This window comes from Oreochromis aureus, linkage group 8 (genome assembly GCF_013358895.1).
Source record: "Oreochromis aureus strain Israel breed Guangdong linkage group 8, ZZ_aureus, whole genome shotgun sequence".
Classification (NCBI taxonomy): Eukaryota; Metazoa; Chordata; class Actinopteri; order Cichliformes; family Cichlidae; genus Oreochromis; species Oreochromis aureus.
The window spans coordinates 17381504-17403311 of NC_052949.1; the positions used below are offsets into that span (position 1 = coordinate 17381504).

Genomic DNA, 21808 nt, shown 5'->3' on the forward strand with positions numbered 1-21808 from the left:
AACATTTTATTTGGCTGCAGTTATTTTAAAATGCGCTGCCTCACCAAAGAAGAACATCTAATATCCAGAGGTCATTTGAAATAGTATGTGAAGGAAGATAAATTTGGGGGTATATGTAGAATGCACTAAATATGTGTCTGCGTGCACACAGACACACACAGAAAAAGAGTGAGAGTGAGAAAGGGTTGAGCATGTTGCAACATTGCCAACCCGCCTTTAGAAATCCAAACCAGACGCAGCAACACAGCACACTGATCCTTGACCTTTTCTCAACCTTTCTTGATCGTCTGTGCTCTGCAGGAAGAGGTCAACCGCCAAGCTAGGGAAAGGTTGCAGGTTCATATTTTCGGGGCACATTGCACTTTGCATCTGTTTCTGTGTCTCTCACTCAGCTCATGGGAAAGCACGAAACAGACACATGAAAAGACATAAAATTTTGCAACTCGGATGTTCTCACAGTTTCAGACTTTGGGTTTTGTAGTGCACACTACACTTTTTTAGTGGCACGCACTTGCCGTAAAAGAGGCCAACTTCCTGACAGGAGGGCTTGTGGGCTGAACAATGTAACAGGAATAGACGTGTTAAGTAGAAATGTGAACAAGCAAATTCAACTTGCTAGTCAACTACAGGGAAAGTAATAGTCATAATGTTAGATGTTCAACATTCCCTTTTCTTATTTACAGTTTAACGTGATAAACAAAAAGAATTTTATCAGACTGACCTCAAATTTTCAGCAAAGAATTTATCTTAGACCTGCTAATGAGGCAGATGATTTTATTTAAATGTTAACATTTTAATTACATTTAAAACAATTTCATCTGGTTGTCCACATATTAATAAACTATCCAGTCGGTTTACTGTTATACTATTGTTTAAGAAAATTAGAGCTTAAACTTAATTAAAAGTTGGCCACACACCACCACAGCTGCTGCTGTGTTTTACTCCTCCTTCCTCTACAGATGCCTTGGCTTTGATCAGTCACCTGATTATTTCTGCTTTTTGGCTCCTTCTTACACGCTTTTAGCAGAAGTGGCAGTGAAAATTAAAAATAAAACCAAATATCACAGTTAAAATTATTTTCCATGGGAGTAACACAATGAACTGGATACTTAGTTCTACAATATTCTTGTCAGGTAAGACAGTTTGTGCTTTTTATCTTTCATTGTCTAGTTATGCCTTCATTTTAAGTAAAATTACGCACTTAGCTGAACAAATATTTATTGAAAACCTGCAGAATGCTATAATAAGTAACACCCTATTATGGAGCAGTATGTCTGTTGTGCTCATTTCCTTTTTTTTCTCTGTGAATCAAACTTACTGAGACGTGTGATCAGCCCAGTTAGTTTCAGACTGTAAAAATAGCTTAATGAGTACAATATTTTAATTGCATTTCACCTCTAGCATGCTCTTAGTGAAAAACCCTTTCATAAATAATTTTCCAAAATTAAATTCTTGATTATTAATCCACAATAAATATGTAAATGCTAAATCACAAAAAATTCTGTGTTAATGCAATCATCACATATTTGAGGCCTGTTTTCAGTGTCATATTGTACTTTTTGATGCTGTGATGAATAATCTAACTAACACTGTGTTGACAAGAATTAAACTTGAGGGCATGGCATTGTAATAAAATGTTTTAATAAATTTACTTTTCAGGGGGTTATGAAACCGTTTAATGTTTTTTCTTTATATTCATCACTAATTACATTAGATTCTCACTGAAGGCATCAAAACTATAAATGAGCACATATGGAATCATGTAGTAAACCAAAAAAGTGTGAAATAACTCAAAAACATGTTTTATAGTTTAGATTCTTCAAAAATATCCACCCTTTACTTTGATTACTGCTTTCCACACTCTTGGCATTCTCTTGATGAGCTTCATGGGGTCATCACCTGAAATGGTTTTCCAACATGCTGAACACTTGTTGGCCCATTTGCCTTCACTCTGCGGTCCATCTCATTCCAAACCATCTCAACTGGGTTTAGGTCAGGTGACTGTGGAGGACAGGCCATCTGGCACGGCACTCCATCACTCTCTTTCTTGGTCAAATAGCCTTTACACAGCTGGAGGTGTGTTTGGGGTCCTGTTTTCAAACAAATGATGGTCCAACTAAATGCAAACTGAATGGGATGGCATGTCGCTGCAGGATGCTGTGGTAGCCATGTTGGTTTAGTGTGCCTTAAATTTTGAATAAATCCCCAACAGTGTCACCAGCAAAGCCTCTCCCACACTATCACACCTCCTTCTCCCCGTTTCACGGTGGAAGCCATGCATGCAGAGACCATCCGTTCACACTCACCTAAGACTCAGCAGGTGGAACCAAAGTTCTCGAATTTGGACTCATCAGACCAAAGCACAGATTTCCACTGGTCCAATGTCAATTCCTTGTGTTTCTTGGCTAAAAAAAAACTCTTCTCCTTGTTTCTTTTCCTTAGTCGTGGTTTCTTAGCAGCTATTTGACCATAAAGGCCTGATTCGCACAATCTCCTCTGAACAGCTGATATAGAGATGTGTCTGCTACTGGAACTCTGTGTGGCATTTATCTAGGCTCAAATCTGAGGTGCTGTTAAATTGCGATGTCTGAGGCTGGTGACTCAGATAAATGTATCCTCAGCAGCAGAGGTGACTCTTGGTCTTCCTTTCCTGGGGCGTCCTCATGTGAGTCAGTTTCATCAAGTGCCTGATGTTTTGTGCGACTGCACTTGGGGATACATTTAAAATTTTAGCAATTTTTCGGAATTACTGTCTTCAGTTCTTGAAGTAATGATGGACTGTCGTTTCTCTTTACCTAGCTGAATGGTTGTTGCGGTAATATGAATTCTAACAGTTGTCAAATAGGACTGTCAGCTGTGTATCTACCTGACTCCTGCACAACACACTGACTGATGGTCCCAATCTCACCAAGAAGGCAAGAATTTCCCCAAATGAAATCTGACAAGGCACACCTGTGAAGTGAAAACCATTTCAGGTGACTACATTATGAAGCTTATTAAGGGAAGGCCAAGGGTTTGCAGCGCTGTCAACAAAGGAAACGGTGACTACTTTCAGGAATGTAACATATAATACATATTTAGAGTTATTTATAATTTTTTTCTTTGCTATATAGTTCCATATATCGTGGATATATTTGATGTCTTTAGTATGTCTCTACAATGTTGAGAGTACTAAAAAATAAAGAAAAACGATTAAATAAGAAAGTGTGTCCAAACTTTTGACTGTATATATGGAATTTAAGACATAAAATTGACTCCAAATTGAAGTCTTGAGTGTGTTTTACAAGAGAATAATTCCTCTGAGTTCTTAGAATTTAAAAATATCTAGCTTATGTGCTCTCTAGTGGTAATAAAAGATCACCCACTGAGGCAGACCTCAGTTCAAACTGCTACACTCCAACAAAATTAAAGAGAAACACAGACTCTATACAATTTTCTGTATGTGGTATTTAACAGAAGTGCTATAATCACATTAGAGTTTTTTTTTTTTTTTTTTGCTTCTTTAATTCTCAGTGTTAAATCCTGCGCTTTCTTTCAATATTGATCCTGGGGCTTGGAAGACCCTGAGTAGCTCTGCTGCTGGTTTTGGGTACAAGGTGACTCAAAGAAAATCAGAGTAAGTCACAAGACACATTGATAAAGTGTTATCACACATACACACAGTGTATCACACATACACACACATACATGTTTGTTAAATGTAGGCTTGCAATTGGACTATTTGCTTTTTAGGAATATTGCTATTTATTACTAATTTTCTTCTAACAAACATCATAATAGGTTAGTTAGTAATAAATAAACAAACATGCAATATTTCTTAATAGAAAAGATATGTAGTGTATTTAACCACAGTTTGCTCTCTAGACTTACATCGTTGTCTGGATTTATCTCCATAGTTTGATCGTCAGTGCCCCACTTGAACAGGAGAATGGGGGAATATATAGTTGTACCACTTCTCCTCCAAAATGTCAAGATATAAAACTAGACGGTAGGTAACCATTAATTTATAAATGTCTTGACTGAATGTCTTAAAACCTCAACAGTAACTATTTTACCTTCGCAAAAATTCTGCTCAGATCCTGGCACAGAAACTTGGTTAAATCAAATCATAGTTATAGTAGATTTCTAAAGCAGATATCTTTGTATTTAACATTCAGCCTTCAAAACTCAGATCATCTTACTTTTTAAATTTTTACAGCTATGAAATGAAGTTATAGTGAAAGTGAATTCAGTGTTGCGTTTCTTTCTGTTGTAAATGTGCCGTGTAAATTGAACATGTAAAAAGGGAAGTGTATTAATTGAGGTGCTTTGTAGTCTTCGGCTTCACTGTTTCTTCCATTATCAAGGAGTTTTTTGTGTTTTAACAAATATTGAATTCTTTCATTTCAGCCCCAGATTTGCCAGCTAATGTGTCCCTTGGTATGTCAATGGCAAGTGATCCCTCTGCAGAAAACACTGTGGTGAGTTGCTAGCTCCAGACCTTATGTTAAGTACTTTTTAAAATCACTGTTGATCCAACTCCTCTGTCTTATGTATGTAAAATGTCTTGTGTTAAAGATTGCATTGTGAAAAATCACTGAACCTCCCAGTGGTTCTCCACAGAATCAGCTAATTTAAAAAACAAAAAACAAAAAAACAAGACATTTTACATATTAGCTTAATGCTACTGGGTGACTGTGGTCCCATCTGCACCAGAATGTATGCCACGTATACTTGGGCAAGATACTAACCCCAAGCTGCACTCTGATGCATCTGTCAGAGTATAAATGCATGTAAATGTTAGATAGAAAGCACTTACATAGGAAAAGGATAGAAAAAATTATTTGTTTGAGTGGGTGTGAAAGAGTGAGGTTGTATAAGAAAAGTGCTACATAAGACCCAGACCTTTTAAAATTTACTGGTACAGATAATGTTCAGTGTGGTGTAGATAGAGAGGAAAAGCAGGTCTGTCTGAATGTAGAAAGATGACAAAGGAATAGAAGTCAGGTTTGTATTTTGAGTGAGCTCTACAGCCTGGATTGAGTACCACACCTCCAGAGCCCCCACAGGCCATATTCACACACATGTTCCTGAAAGAGAGCAGAATCAGAAATTCTTAAAAAAAAAAAAAATACATTAGCTGATACTGAAGATTTATGTGGGAATTTATTTTTTTCAGATCTGATTGATTTTTATATGGAATAAAGGAAACAGGGACAGGAAATAATCAGCCCAATCAGAACTTGTCTTTGTCTCCTCTCAGGTGTGTTGTCCATCCATCCCAAAGCACTGCAAAAGTATCACCATGTACAATGGTGTGTGCTTTCAGATAGACAGCTCTAATTCATTTGGACCACCGATACCATCTTCTCTTGAAGGTAATAGTAAACAGAGTTTGTGAAAATGTACCTATAATAAATAATGCATTTGAGTAAAAAAAAACAGATTTTAAATGATGATTTCATTTATTAAGGAAAAAAGCTTTTCAAACCTACCTGGCCCTTTGTGAAAAAGTAATTGCCATCTGTCATAACTGGTTATGTCATCTCTGGCAGCAAGAACTGCAGTCAAGTGTTTGTCAGTGAGTGTGTCACGTGGCTGTGGAGAAATTTTGGCCCTGTGGCGGCCCACTAGGTCTCCACTCACACCCAAGTAGAGAGGACGGGTTTTGTCGAGTTGTGTGGCGCGATGTGTTCAGTTTATGTGTTGTGATAAATAAAATCGGAGTGGAAAGTTAAAGCTCCTGTGTCGTCTGTACCATACCTCCACAGCCCACTATTTTTTTTTTAAGAAGTGTTTTAATTCAGCCACACCGGTGGGGTTTAGACTGGGAATGCCCTTTTTAATGTCATGTTAATCTGCGTTAGGTCCAGACTTTGACTAGATGAGACTATTCTCTCATCTTGAGTCCAACTTGTTGGTTTGTTTTAGATCATTCTCCTGTTGCATGACCCAAATGTGCTTGAACTTTTGACATGATCATCTTGGATTTTCTGGTCGAGAACATAATTCATAGATCCATCAATTACACCAAGTCATCAGGAAGCAGCAAAATCAGCCCTAGACACATTGCAATCACCATGTTTGATTGTTGGTGTGATGCTTTTTTAATGAAATGCTGTGTTGGTTTTACTCCAGATTTAACTGGACTCAAACAATTCAAAATGTTTTCAGTACAGTTTTTGGCAAATGTGAGACGAGTCTTTGTGCTTTTTTGGGTGATTTTCTCCTCGAATTCTCTATTTTTATGCCATTTTTACCCAGTCTCTTTTCTATTGTTGAATCATGAACTCTGACCTTAACTGAGACAAGTGAGGCCTGCAGTTCTTTAGATGCTGGTCTGGGTTTGGTTGGGACCTTCTTGATGAATCGCTGATGTGCACTTGGAGTAATTTTGGTAGGTTGACACCTCCTGAGAAGGTTCACCTGTTCTTAGTTGTTCTTAGTTTTTCCATTTGTAGATAATGGCTCTCATCATGGTTTGCTTGAGTCCAGAAACCTTAGAAATGACTTATAGATGTCAAAGATATATTTCACATCTCTTCTTGAGTTTCTTTAGATCGTGCCATGATGCGTTGCTTTTTGAGATCTTTAGCATGCTTCAGTTTGTCATACAGGTTCTACTGAAGTTATTTCTTGATTGAACAGGTCTAGTAGTCTGTATTGAAACTAAAAAACACCCAGCTTATTGTTTCACAAAGGTCCAGGTGGGTTTGAATAGCTGTTTTTCTTGAATAAATGAAATCATCATACTAAATACTGTATATTTATATTATTTATATTTATTTATATTTACTTGTGTTATCTTTGTCTTGGATGCATATGCCTTTCATACTGCTATGCCCCTAAATAACAAGTCATTATTTCTAAGTGATACATAATTACTTAGAAATAATCCACATCAAAATAAATTCTTATGAATGATTTTAAAGTCTTCTTTTAGATCATCTGTTTAATGACTATTTAGTGGAATTACAGCTTTTCTGGAGTGATTTGCCCTTTCAACACTTAATTTATTAAGTAGAAAGTTCTTTGTCTCTCAGTTATTCAGAATAGAATAACCTTATCACCATGTTAAGAAAGTGTATTTGTCACTCAAACAAACTTTAGTGTGTAATTCATCACAGTAATTAAAGTAAGTCTGATTGCTTTTTATTCAGGGTCCTCAATGCAGTCTTGCAGCACATCTCTAATTGTTTTGAGGCATGTTATACAAATATTTTTAACTCACAAGATTTTTGTGTAAGACACTGAAAAGTTTTGGCTTCCTTCTAAGTGACAGAGGTTATGAGCTGTTCATAAATCATTGATGACTTTGAAAGTCGATTCTGTTCATCTGGATGTTTATAAGGTTGGAGAATCCTGTAGTGACCTGAGACTGAGGAAGTCACTTGGATGAGTGATGAAACCCACTGTAAACATCCGCATGAGCACAATCAACCTTCTGGGATTTCATTCCCTGAATGATTGACTATCCATCAAGACAAATAATTTTTTCTGTATTTTTCTGTATTTTCTTAAAGAAATAAAAGTAAATGTAAACAATAAGACTAAGAATAATTGTGGTTGTAGATCTTATACATTAACTTTGATAAAACCCCGATAAGCATTTTTGGACCAAACTCGTGTAATCCCTTAATCTTCTTGTCTCTCTTGTTAAACAAACATAGACAACAGCGACTGAGCTATGCCACTAAATAGACAAACATACGTACATTTAGTGATTAACTAGCTAATGCATACAACATAGGTTGTCTTTGTGTTATTCATAATTCCTTTACCGAGGTGCAAAATTCTTTTGCATTGCTTTTTATATGAGTGTGAAAAAATATAAAAATCCCCCCATAAAACTAGATCTCATTTTGAATCCATTTCTTTGACAGATTGTGAAACACAAGTCGACCTTGCCTTTCTGTTGGATGGTTCAGGCAGTGTATCTCGTCCTGATTTTCGAACAATGAAGAAGTTTGTGAGAGATCTAATTGAATCATTTCTCTCAAGTGACACACAGGTGAGACACTGTTGCCCCTCTGTCACTTTAATCACAGCAAATCATGACATAGTTTACATCTTTGTTTGCATTTAAAACCATAAAACATAATCTAAAACATGTTTCACATATTTTTTCTTTCTTTCAGTTTTCTGTTTCCCAGTTCTCCAGTTCCCCAGAGGTTCATTTTAACTTTAAAAAATTTAACTTATCTGAAATGGACGATGAAATCAATAGAATTCAGCAACACTTTGGAAAGACTTACACAGCTAAGGCCATCAAAGAAGTTGTGTAAGTGATGCAATGATATTACTGAAGCACTGCATTATCAAGACTTCCTGTCCAAAATTTTTTTCAGTGAATCTGACCACAGTAATACTGTGCATGTTCAGTATTATGTTCTACAAAGTGGACAAGATGGCACAAACCAAGGCCAATTTGAAATACTTGCAGATCTAATGCTGGATCTGCAAAGTACAAAAATATCTGTATTTTGGAAAAATTATGAAAAAAAAATTAATAACACTGAAATATATATGACCACAAGGTGCACTTTTAAAAATACTTTGTGTTGAAATTACATTGTATTATTTTTTTTATTTTTTTGACAGGGAAAAAGTTTTCAGCCCACAAAGTGGCTCCAGACCAAATGTGAAGAAGGTCTTGATTGTAATTACTGATGGAGCATCTAATGACCGTGAGAACCTGGAAGGTGCAGTGCAGCAAGCAGAAAATAAAACAATTGCTCGATTTGTTATTGGGGTAAGCACTTCAGTTATTTAAACTTGTAGAATATTGAGTTTCACATTGATTGATGATGGTGTCACTTGTCAGACATGCTGTGAATTAGTTCTGCCATTCAGTCAACAACAAATAACTGTTATCATTGATTTGGGTTCTTTTTAGTGTTAAAGAGTATAATATCTGTGTGTAAATTTGATTTCAAATCAGGTGAGGTTTAAGGACTGCGTTATACCAAAGTCAGCAAATGATCTTGAATAGTATGAAAACTTAATCATAGTTTTTCAAATCTCTAGGTCGGAGATGCATTTGATAAAACTGAAGCAAAACAAGAACTGAGCACCATTGCATCATCTCCCTCAGAAAAACATGTGTTTGAAGTGCAGAACTTTGACGCACTTGAAGAAATAAGACAGAATCTACAAGACAAAATTTTTCCCATTGAAGGTACAAAATTTACATTCAACATTAAAGCTTTGTTAAAATTCTTGTAAGAAAATTAGATTCTTTTTAATGCATTTTACAAATTTTGTCTCATTTTAAGTTAAACAGCTTGGTGCTTCATGAAAAAAGCAATAAATACTCAGCACATTTAGAATAAACAACAAAAAGTCATTTGAATTCATTACTTTAAGGATAATTACAGTTTTGTCTTGTTTCTTTTTCTGTCACAGCAAGCATTGGAGAGTCACTAAAAATGGAAATGTCTCAAGAGGGATTTAGTACAGTTTATGCACCTGAGGTAATTAAAAGTACCTGAAACTCATCAGACAGTCTAGTCTGATGAGAAAGAGAGATTCACATGTGCCACCTTTTGTAACTTGAAGGCAACCAGATAATTAAACACAGTCCAGATTTTAAATGAAAAATTTATTGTATATTAAATGTATTTTCTGTCTACACTGTAGGGAATTCAGATGTCTATTGTTGGTGCAAACCAGTGGAGGGGAGGCTACGTGCAATACACAACAGGAGGCCAGAAGCTGAAAACATATGAGGATGTGTCTTTTGAGCCTGACAGTTATCTTGGTAAGAATATTACAGCTTTAACAGCCTAACTCATACACATGTGTGCATGTATATACACAGCTCTGCTGTAATTCTTTTACACAAACAAGTGAATCGGTTTGCACATGAACAAAATTTAAAAGGAGAAATAAGTTGTCTTTCCTTTTGTGATTACCAAATTCTAGGTTACTCCATGGCAATTGCTAAAGCCCAGAGTGGTTCTCTGACAGTTCTTGGTGCTCCAAGATATAAACACAGAGGAGTTGTGGTCGCTGTTAACAGAGAAAACTTTGAAAACCAAACGATTGAGCCCTTGGCATCACAGGTATGAATTTGAAGCAAGACAGATCTGAATGACCTTGTAAATTATAGATAAATTATTTTTTCAAATAAAAATGTATATTTTTTTGCTTACACATTATCAGACTGGTGAATATTTCGGGGCAGAGGTGTGCACCATGGACATAAATAATGATGACATCACTGATCTAATCTTCATATCAGCCCCAATGTACATGGAGCCTGATAGAGAGGGAAGAGTTTATGTTTGCAGCCTAACTGATTTGGTAAATTGCATTTTAACTGCTGTAGTTAAATTAATCAGTTTATTTGTCAACATCCTTAAAGATCATAAAAATATTCACTCTCCTGCTTTTAGATCGTGGATTGTAAATCACAGTTTTATCTACTGCAATTAAATTAATCGGGTTATTTGTCATTTTGTTATTGACCATAAAATATTCACTCTCCTGCTTTCAGTTTGTGGAGTGTAATTTTGATGATCCATTAGTACTAAGAGGACATGCAGCTGTCAAAGGAAGGTTCGGCTCTTCTCTTGCTGTTCTGCCTGATCTAAACTCAGATGGATTCAGGGATTTGGCAGTTGGAGCACCTTTGGAGAATAATGGTGAAGGCAGCATCTACATATTCCACAGTGAAGGAGGAGGAAGAATCAGTCCTACTTACTCACAGGTGCACAACATCAAAGAACTCACAATAATTATTAAATTTATCTGTGATTCAAAAGTGTATCTATACAACCTGCATCTTTATTGATTAAAATATGTTCATTCACACAGAGAATTACTGGCTCTGAGGTCCAGTCAGGACTGAAGTTCTTTGGTGTATCAATCAGTCAGTCGTCTTTTGACCAGAGTGGTGATGGACTGCCCGACTTAGCAGTGGGTTCAAAGGGTAGAGTTGTCTTGCTGAGGTAAGTCCAAGATAGTCCAGCCATGTGTTATTGTTGTCACTGGTACTTTTTTGTGAAGGTGCAACTGTAAGGAATACAATACTTCTTAAAACTTAGTGTAAATGTAAAATTTTCTAATTATAAAAAAGGCACATTAATGTGATTAGAAATTACGTTTGCAGAACACAGTTTACTTCAAAATGTACAGGAAAATACAGGAAAAAAGGCTTTTTTTTGCAAAGAAAAAAAGGGCGATGCACACATGCAGCTACACATAGAGATTGGACAAGCTAAACTGAACAGACAGAAAATCAGCAGTAGCTCACATAACCACTTGTTAGGCCCAGGGTATGCAGAAGGGCATAAGACTCACCAAAAATGGACAATAGCAGATTGGAAAAACACTGCCTCCTCTGATGAGTCTGGTGTCTAACAACAATGGTATCCACAGTCAGCAGATCTCAGTCCAATAGCACCTTTGGGATGTGGTTGAACAGGACTACAACACCTTATTGAATTTATGCGACTAAGAATTAAGGCCATTCTGTTTAAAGCAAAGGAGGGTCCATCCAGGGGCGGATCTAGAGAAATGTTTTTAGGGTGGCATGAGGGTGGCAAAGAAATCAAATGGGGTGGCAAAATCAAAGCCTTTTTTTCCCAAACACATATGCAGGTGGTTACATATGGTTAAAATGATTCAAATGCAGTAAGCATACACGTTTTTCATATAAATATAGTCTATAACTTAATTATTGTCTGTAGCCCACATAATTACACACTTTAGTTACATAAAACAGTTTTGATGTTATGTACTGTATAGCCTGTATAATAAATAAATATGTAGCCCAATAAGTATAAAACCCAGAAAGGTACACAACATGGGGCGGTTCATTTACAAACACAAGTCTAAGTTTCACACTGTTTTTTGTTAGAAATCAATCACAAAATGTCAGTAATATGCACTGTCATGAACAAAAATTTAAACCTAATTTTTCATGATTTGTTGGATTAACCCACTGAGGTCTGAATTACAACTGCCCATTTTTGACTCCTTTTGAGTTTACGTTTGTATTTCACCCTCAAATTGTTTCATTTTATTTTTTCCTCTTGCCTTGTTTGGGATCATTCTTTTCAGCTCAACTGAATTTAGTTGTTTTTTCACTGACATACTGCATTAGTATTACTGATCTGAAATCACACAAAGAACTTAAAATCCTAGTAGTATTTTTTTTACTATAAAAAAAAACCCACAGGCATGTTGAGTAAATTTTTTAACTTGAAATGCAAATATAAATTGTACATTTTGTAAACATATACAACTATTTATCTAAAATGCAGCCAATACACCTGCCGTTTCTTTCATTTTGTACAACCATTTAAAAATATTACTAAAACTAAAGTGAGAGAACAATCAGGTGTCGCAATAAGATGCCCCACAAATGATGTGTGCCAGTAAAAAAAGTTTGTCCACCAAAAGACAGAGGAGAGCAGCACAGGGACTAACCTGCAGGCCTGACAACAGCAGGTGTATCACTCCGCTGGTTTTCTACTTAGTGACAGTGTTTACGTTGCAAATGTGCCTTTGTGACATTCATTAGTGCCCTCACTGACACACAAAACAAAACGACTACACAACAGAACAACTACACAAGACAACACAACACACTAACTGTACACTCCACACTAAACGTCACAAATCTCCCACATCTAAAAACTCTCTCGCTCTCTCTCTCTCTCTCTCTCTCACTCGCTCGCTCTGTCTCGCTGCCGTTACCGTCACTCTAAAACTCTCCCTCTCCTAAACAACCAAATCCCACGTGTTGACTTTTTAAAAATTGGTTGACATGGTACATTTTACACCGATAGGAAAGCGGTGGCTTCTTTTCCTTTACTGTTTTCGCTGTCCTTAGAAAACGCTTAAACACACACACACACAAAAAAATGTGACGACAGTATTTAGAAAAAAGCATGATTATATATTATCATAACTCTGGATTTACTGGCCTGTAATTAAAATTTAAAAACTTTGAAGTCCGAACTTTCAATGTGGGCTGAAATAGAGACTCAGCGTGGCTGCAGCTTGTTAGTCATGTGATTTGCAGGTGCAGCGTGTCCGTGGACCACAGAGGTTTAATAACACTCACCTTCCTTCCATTTCCACAGTGTAACATCCAACCACCTGTGTAAAATCCGAAATTCCCATGGTGTTGTTCAAAATGTGCTCTGGCACAATCATAAACATCGCTTGCTACTGATAACAAGAAAAAAGCCGGTCCTGCAATGGGCTGAACCGTTTGTTAATGGTAGAGGGGGGGAACACTATGCAATATATTCAGTTTTAGCATTTATATTCACTGTTGACTGTAACTACGCTCAAACTGTTAATGCTATCTTATTTTAATAAACAACACTGTCATATGCAAAACTGGGGTGGCACTTGGGGTGGCAAGGGATCATTTTAGGGTGGCAGTTGCCACCCCATGCCACCCTTCTAGATCCGCCCCTGGGTCCATCCCAGTACTACCAAGGTGTCAGTAACAAACTTGGTGGTGATTGTAGATACTTCTTTAGAAAGCATTAAAGATTTATAATGAATGCTTCCTTAAATCATTAAATTTCATTTAAAACATATCTAGTCAATGCCATATAATAAGAGAAAATGTTCTTTACTTAGAAAATTAACATCTCTCACTGACCCAAAACTTTTAGTAGCAGAGATATTGATAGAAATAAGTAGACATAGTGGTTTATAAAATGTGCAGTGCGAGTAAATCAAAGAAAAGTGTACACAGTTGTGAAGTCTTGATCAGAACATCTACAGTGAAGATTAGCTGTCAGCTTAGTATTAATTACAAAGGTAATAGTCATTCACATGTCTAGTTCATCATCTCCTTTCCCTATTACGTCCATTTCCAGATCAAGACCCATTGTAGAGGTAAAGTCTGAGGTATCGTTCAGCCCAGACCAAATCTCTACTCAGAATGTAGACTGCTCAAAACCATTGGAGAACACAGTTACAGTCTGCTTTACCATGAGCAGCTTGTCTACAGTAGAGCTACACACAGGTTTGTTATTCTTATCTGTTTCTAAATCACTAAACCATTCATCAGTTTACTTTATGTATGCATGTGCATTTGTAACATTTAAGTCAAACTCTGATCTATTCCAGCTCAAGCAAGGATTGATTATACGTTAATACTGGATACCACTCGCAAACCTTCAAAAAAACGAGCTTACTTCAATGAGAAAGAACAAGAGCAGTCTGGATCAATTACTGTCACCTTGGGGAAACAGTGTTTAACTGTAACATTTTTTATTGAGGTAAATTCTATTAATAATATCACAATTATCAAATGAAGCAACAGATGTTCAAGTCAGTAAACAAAATATTTTAATTTTAGTCTTATAGTCCTGCAACACTGACATTGCTCTCTTCTTGCAGGCCTGTCCAGAAGATGCTCTCAGTCCTCTTTCCAATGAGATTAAATTCAGTTTTTATGGTTTGCCTTCCGACAACAATCTCACACCAAGTCTTTCCCCGCAGGCTCCAACAGCAACCAATTATCCTGTAAGCAACATGCGCTATAAGTGTACAGTTAACACTTTTACCTTTACTTTTTATGTAACTCTGGCATTGAGAAGAACCTGTGCATTTGTCAGGTCTTCAAAGAGTGGTGACAAACTCTAACTAAAAACACTGAATTCAAATTATTTAAGCCTTTGCCCAATGCAGAGTGCAGCACTGGTCTAAGTAGAGTCCTTGCATCTACAGAGGACCAAGATCCTTTTTAGAAGTGGATCAATAATATCGTTAGAAAGAATTTTATCTTCAGTACAGAAAGTTTTGGTTAATGTTAGTCCATTTCACAGTAATAAGCATGCAGCTGCTTAGCTTGGTGACATAACCAGCTAACACTACTCACCTAACTTATAAAAGAGAATACATTCATTGTTGCTGTGGAATACATAGTAATACATAGTAAGGTCCATAGGTATTACATTTACTCTTCAGCCTCTGAAACTGTACAAAAATGATCTGTCATTTCTAAACCATTAATGCAAACATTTGTTCAACCCTTTGAATTAAAGCTAAATATCTGCACTTCAGTCACACATTGTTTGATTTAACACTGACTTTAGTGGTGTACAGAGATATAATTACAAAACCATTGACTCAAATGCAAATGTAAAACTTCATAGCTGGGACACTTGTTGTGCTGTTACCTCCATCTGTATAAGGCATCTCTGACAGAAACTGTGTGTAAAGTATTAAGTTCTGCCAATGCCACTGTCACTGCTAGCAGGGAGCATAGAGACCACTGCTATATCTTAAGACCACGAGAATGGCAGCATTGCTAAATGACAGAAATTGGTGGAGTCTTTAAGTAGAATAAAATAGTTTCTTTCTAGTTTTAAAATAAAATGAAATTATAATGAGTGAAATGTATAATGTAAATATCCCCCCCATGCTCTCTTCCACAGTTAAAGTTTGAGATGAACTGTGGCACTGACAAGAATTGCAATGATAACCTGAAGGTGGATTTCAACTTCACCAGGTGAGGCCCAGTTACTAAAGTTAAGCTTTACTTGTGTAACAGTCAGGCGACCATGTGGCTCATGGAAGGACCCAACATGTAGAACACAGGAAGCAGACATGATCAACAAAAAGCCTAATTTATTGCTAATAGCTAAGTTAAAAATGATAACATATTCCTAAGAAAAGACCAAATCCCAAAACACAAGGGCATGGAAAAATCTCTTTGAGGAAATAACAACAGAGTGCAATGAAATACAGAAAGAAGAAAAAATCACACTCAGGGAAACGCTGGAGAGGCAAGAATGAGAATAAACTAGAGCCAAAACCAAAAAGACAATTATGTCACAAAACTTAAAAGCATTCCAAGAATAATAAAACCAAGACTGGACTCCAAAATAAAACCAAAACAATAATCCAAGATTTAAAAAAATAAGTATTAAAACGTTTGCTGAAAACCTAACTCAGACATATTTACGAGGACACTCAAATTCACAAAAAACCCAGAACCATGAGAACTTGTTTGCCTGGAAATGTGCTACTTTTAATTTCTTGTACATAAAGTATAAAAACACTATTCTAGTGAAACGTTTAAATGAAATGTATAGCTACTCTGTCAAAAGTTCCCTTCTTTATGATTAATAAGTCCCAACAAAGCTGGAAAGAGAAATAAAAAAATGAAAATAAAAAAGAAGAGAAAAACACGAACACAAATAATAAATCTGTTTACGATGGCATATGAGAGACAGAAGAAAAAATGTTACTTATTATTTTGAGAAAATTCGAAATGTGGAGATTACAATTGTTGTATCAAGACAAACTGCCATGGCTACTGTACCCTCTGAGTCAATGAAATTGTACTTCAGAATCATGTCATGCACTGTGTGAAGCAGGCAGGATTGGGGGACCCAAAATGCAGACTCGTAGGCAAAACTTGAACTCAAAAGGCAGCTCTTATGCAGGACCCCAGGGATACAAACCAAATAAACAGGCAGAACGCAAAGCAGGGAATGACGGCGAACATGACCCCGGACAGAGACAGACGCAGACATTAAATACACGAGGGAATCAGGGCAGAGAGGAAACACCTTGGGAACATGGCTGGCAACAATCAAACAGATGGGACAGGTTTAAGCAAAACTGATTATGAGGCACATGAGACAGAAAACTATCAAAGTAAAACAGGAAGTACAAGGAACACAAACACTGGGACACAAAATGACAGAACCAAAGCAACAGAGGGAGGAGAGAGAAAGCGAGGGAGGAAAGAGGGCGAGAGCGCAAACAAACAGGCATGCATAGACATCACTACAGAAACCGGCAGATACACAACATGAAGACATGACTGACCTAATTGGGGAGGACATACAGAAGCAACACTACGCCAAACAGAACACAAAAGGAAACAGACTAAAAGAATAGGAAACTAAGAGCAAGAAAAACAAACGATGAAACAAAGAGGCACAAAGACGTCCAAAAGTCCTTGAACCAAGAGGAAGAGTGGATTAGTACAAAATAAAATGGCAGGTAATGGACAGATGTAAAGATATCGATGGTTCACTAATTCATCTATTCAAGGCATCTCGTAGAGAGTGTAGCATTTGTAGCAACAACTGTTATCTGCACATTTAAACTTTTTTTCCCCCCCAAATAGTATTTCAACTGTTTCTTGAAATTTAGACTTAATTTTTTAAATAATGAATAATATATATTTTTTGTAATGTGGCCCTAATACTCTTTCATGTCTATTTGCCTGGAGACTCGATGTGTAAATTTTTTTTTTGCTTGCTACGATATTTAAATAACCGGTACTCAGTGCAGTCCGTCTTTCCCCTGTTAGTGCAATGACTTTACAAATGTCAGGTTGAGTTTTTATGCTATTTTATCATGTTGTGGTGCACAATAAAGCATGCTATTTAAAGGACTGCAATATAATGAAATATAATTGATCAGAGAATTACTCATGATGGCTGAGATTATCTGCTAAGAAACCTCCCAATGTAGATAAAAATGAACTTTTCTCTATTTGAACCCGTTTTATATATTTTATTTCTAATTTTACTAGTTCATAAGCAGAAATATTGTACAGTTTGATAAACACCATGTTGCCTCCTAATGCCGAATTTTAAGCATTATCCTACCCTGTGTCAGACTAGCAATCTGTCCGGGGTATACTGCTGGCCCTTGCCCAATGATAGCTGTGATAGCAGTAGAAAGTGAGTGGATGGCTAATCAGTAGATGCTAACATGTTAATGCAATAAGTTAACTTGGTAAATATAATACATCCCTTAGGATCTGTAAGTTTTTACCATTTTAACATTCAATTAAAAACTACCCTAAATTTAGCATTTTGTGCTTTTAGTTCAGCTGTCATCTTGTTTTCCTTCTCCTTTTATTCTCATCCTCCTTCATACTCTGACAGATCCTCAGAGGTTAAAGTGGGCATTGATGAGCTTTTGAATGTCACAGTCACAGTGGAGAACAGAGGAGAAAACTCCTACAACAGTCATGTTATTCTCACGTACCCAGCTGGACTCTCCTACAGGAAGTTCATGAGTCAGCAGGTAAGGCATCAGGATCAAGTCTGTATCAGTTCATCACTGATCTGCTGCTCTTCCAAAGCATCTAGAATCTTTTTTTTTCCTAATAAAAGGGAAGAATTGAGTGCAAGTCCTTGGACAGTGAAGAAGGTTTATCACGAGGAAGGACAGACTGCACTATTGACAAGCCAATTTTCAAGAGCCAAACTAAGGTTTGTTTTTTAATTTTATTTGTACAAAAAATCTTTTATCAATTTGTTTTTTCTGAGTTTTGCACAACTTAAGGACAAAGAGAAGTCACTCATCTCTCTCATTCCATTAAGGCTTCCTTCATTGTCTTCTATGGGATTGACACCAATAGTCAATTTGAGAGGGAGATCTTTGTCACTGCAAATGCCACCAGGTACTGTTTCTCTGGTACATGTACTTTTCATTTAAGCAGTAGACCCACAGATACAGTGTAAATATGTTCACTTCTCTCTTTCAGTGGAAATCAGGAGCATGCACCTACAAGTGAACTCTACAAAAAGAAATTGATTGATGTAAAATACAGCATTTTTATGACAATTAAAGGGTATGTGTTGTTCTCTTTGTAACAGAAAAGGAAACAAAAAATAGAAAGTGACAACTGTTCTATTACATGGTATTTAATCAATCTTTAAAATATGTCTGTTTAGCTCCCCCAGCTACAACAATTTCACATTTGGGAAGAATAATTTGCAGAAACCAGTCCAGCAGTCAATCACGGTAGAACATGACATGTGTATATATCTGTATTTTGTAAAGGGAATTCTATGATTTAAATCCAACTATTATGCTTAGCTCTTGTTTTCTTTTCTTGTTCAGGTAACAAATGATATCAGAGCACTTCATAATTTCACTGTGTGGATCAGAGTTCCAGTGAAGCTTGGGGGAAAAGACATTTGGGTGCATCCGAACAACCTACAGGTAATATATATGCAGTAGTGTGCAAAAGTCTTAAGTCACCCTCCATTTCTTTATATTTTGCTATCAAAGATATATGTAAGAGGTCTTGAGTAATAGTTCTTCAGGCTTTCTAAAGGTTTTGCTGTGTTGAATATTTAAACTATTTTCCATTTTCCCTGCAAAACAGAGAAATGATGGTGGCTCAAGGCTTGTACACAGTATTGTATGTTGTTTTAGGTATTGACTACAAAAATGGCTCATGCTTAGCAGTGTAATGCATGCATGTGATTGGGACCATAAATCAAATGTATTATAGATTGCAGACTGTAAGAGAGGAAGCTATGAAGAACCACGTGTCAAAGACTTTGTTCCTCAGATCCAAAAAAATAAAGTAGTGGTAAGTATTAGTCTAAACATTGTAGATTTAACATTACAATGGATCAACTTTTGTTGCATTTAGTCTTCTTTAAATGATCCACAGGACTGCTCTGTGGCCATGTGTAGAGTGTTTGAGTGCAAGACATCTCTGGAAAGGCAGCAAAAGAGGACGTATGAAATCTCTGGAAAGCTCACTTCACAGTGGATAGAGCAGGTAACTGATGAGACGTTTATGTTAAGTGCTACATTAGTTTTTTTTAAATTTCACACCTCTTCCTTACTTGGTACTACTAACTCATATATATATTTTCCTAGATATATTCATTTTCATTTTCAAATTTAGCTCATCCCTCTTGATTTTTTTCTTAGATTGGACTTCGATCTGCTAAATTCCTCTTGACCAGTCAAGTCAGTCTGGAGTACGACCAAAGCAAATACGTCTACTTTTCAACAGGGTCTGACTACAATTCTCCTGTTCACAAGGTGAACTATATATACTATATAATAATAGTATATAATATTATATTTGTAAAATATAATAATAATAATAATAATAATAATAATAATAATAGTTTACATTTTATTCACATTCTGTCACCTTATCTCTCAGATTGAGGCAGAAGTAGAAGTATATGCTGAGCCAGATTTTATCAAAGAGATCATTGGAGGATGTGTGGGAGGGTTGTTTCTTCTGATTTTACTCACAGTTGTTCTGTATAAGGTGAGATGATGATCACACTTTTTCAATTAACTTTTTCAATAGAAAAGCTATTAGAGAACGTGGACAAATCATTTAATTTTATTTTCATTCATATAATTTTTATGCACTGTTGCTGGATTTTTATGTTTTTCCTTGCACTTCTAGGCTGGATTTTTCAAGAGTAAATATAGCAAGGTAATGACCGAAGATTCAGAAAATGGTCCAGGTGGAGACGCACCCACAGAATAAAAACAAAGGTTCATATTTGTAGATCTTCATCTAATCTTCAAAGAAGGTCTGAAATCCCTCCCTTGCTCACCCATTCACCTACAACAGAAGTTCCTACCTGGTGGGCAGGACCCTCACAATGGGATCATGAAATGAACTGAAGAGATCTGAAAAGCAAATCTGAAATTGTTTATTCTCTTTTTCTGGACCAAAAAAGTAAATCAAATTGTTCAAATTAAACTGTCTGCACAGAAAACTGCTTACATTTAACACAAGCACCTGAAGACCACCTGAAGACAAAGCATCACAGGCAGACAGTGTTTGTTTTTAGAGGCCACAATATAAAAGGTTGTGAATTACTATCCTGTATAGCAGACACTTATAGTAGGTTATAGTAAGTTAATGCACAATATAGAAAAAGGATACTCAAATAAAATGGTTGAGGTTGAGTATAGTGAACTACCTGAGTAGATGTAGAGTAATTCTGAAACAGTCCTGTAAAGAATTATAGTATGAATTTTTTTTAGAGTGACTGTACTATTTTTTAAGAATAAAAAATATCATGAAATATCTCTGTATTTATATTTGTACAAACTGTATGTTTGTAGAATTTATTGTACAGTAAAAAACTTTTCATGTCTCCCTGTAGTGTATAATGAATTAAATTTAATATATTTTATATACTTACAAGCACTTAACTGCTAAAATAAAATAGCTGCAGATGTGCAAAGTGCCAATAACAATGTGAATGCTGTTGTTCAAGAATAAACTGTGAAATGTGTAATATTTATAAAAAATAAAGTTTTTACTTCATCATTTTAATTCATGATATCTGCATATCATGAATTAACTATGTGAGTAGAATTACATTTCATTTTTTTATAGATAACTAATCATCCAGTTTCTTTGATTAGAAAAACGACCATAAAGTACAGAATTGACATATTGTCCGATATCGAAAAGAAATAGAAAAAACTTATAAAAGACTTGCATATGATGTGGCCTACTTCATATAGTGAATAATATAAGGCTTATATGATTTACTCATGAAAGTGGCCACTTTCTCATTACTTTCATATATTGTTTTAGTAAGTATCCAAAACATACAAGTTTCATTTATATAATTTTTCAAGGGATCTTACATCTGTTTTCACTCTTGTATGCTTTTCATACAAGTTTCACACAAGACAGATACAAACTTTATAAGATTTATATATATATCTCTTCCATATGGGGTCGAATGTATAACTAGTTATATATTCTCTCTCTTTTTAGGACTCTAAACATCACAAGTTTATCTGTCAGAACCATCAACACAACATTTAATGATTTATAGCGTTAATCATAGGAAGGAGCAGGGGTCTCCAACCTTTTTTGCTCTGTGAGCTACTTTGACACAAAAAAGGAATCAGAGAGCTAGTCATCCTTAGCAAAATTTATTTATATAGCCAATTTCTAAAAACTCCTACTCCTGAGCAACACTTCAAAAAATATGCAAAACTCAGATAATCAAATACATTTCAGCATGTGATCCAGCATATTTGTTTCTGTCAGTGAGAAGACTAGCACTGTGTAGATTCAACCAGAGAG

General features: G+C 35.9%; 1 protein-coding gene across 1 annotated transcript; it reads left to right on the forward strand.

Annotated features, from left to right (window-relative positions):
* The first annotated feature begins 983 nt into the window (after positions 1-983).
* Positions 984-21015, forward strand: LOC116327626 (integrin alpha-M-like). Its single transcript, XM_039616601.1, has 30 exons — positions 984-1133; positions 3514-3616; positions 3897-3988; positions 4390-4460; positions 5243-5357; positions 7863-7990; positions 8118-8260; positions 8581-8731; positions 9007-9157; positions 9385-9452; positions 9619-9739; positions 9904-10043; positions 10144-10284; positions 10478-10690; positions 10798-10931; positions 13827-13975; positions 14080-14231; positions 14353-14478; positions 15393-15466; positions 17868-18009; positions 18099-18197; positions 18309-18388; positions 18473-18559; positions 18663-18732; positions 18832-18933; positions 19229-19309; positions 19394-19504; positions 19660-19773; positions 19901-20011; positions 20156-21015. Exons 1-30 carry the CDS (start codon positions 1097-1099, stop codon positions 20237-20239), a joined length of 3390 nt encoding a protein of 1129 aa, XP_039472535.1. The 5' UTR covers positions 984-1096; the 3' UTR covers positions 20240-21015.
* Positions 21016-21808: the final 793 nt, after the last annotated feature.

Excerpts from the sequence above, each read along its gene's own strand:
- LOC116327626 (XM_039616601.1), top strand. The coding sequence starts at position 1,097 with ATGAACTGGATACTTAGTTCTACAATATTCTTGTCAG. Across the intron at positions 15,467-17,867 it reads GTGGATTTCAACTTCACCAG|ATCCTCAGAGGTTAAAGTGG; the intron begins GTGAGGCCCAGT and ends ATACTCTGACAG. Across the intron at positions 18,733-18,831 it reads CAGTCCAGCAGTCAATCACG|GTAACAAATGATATCAGAGC; the intron begins GTAGAACATGAC and ends TTTCTTGTTCAG.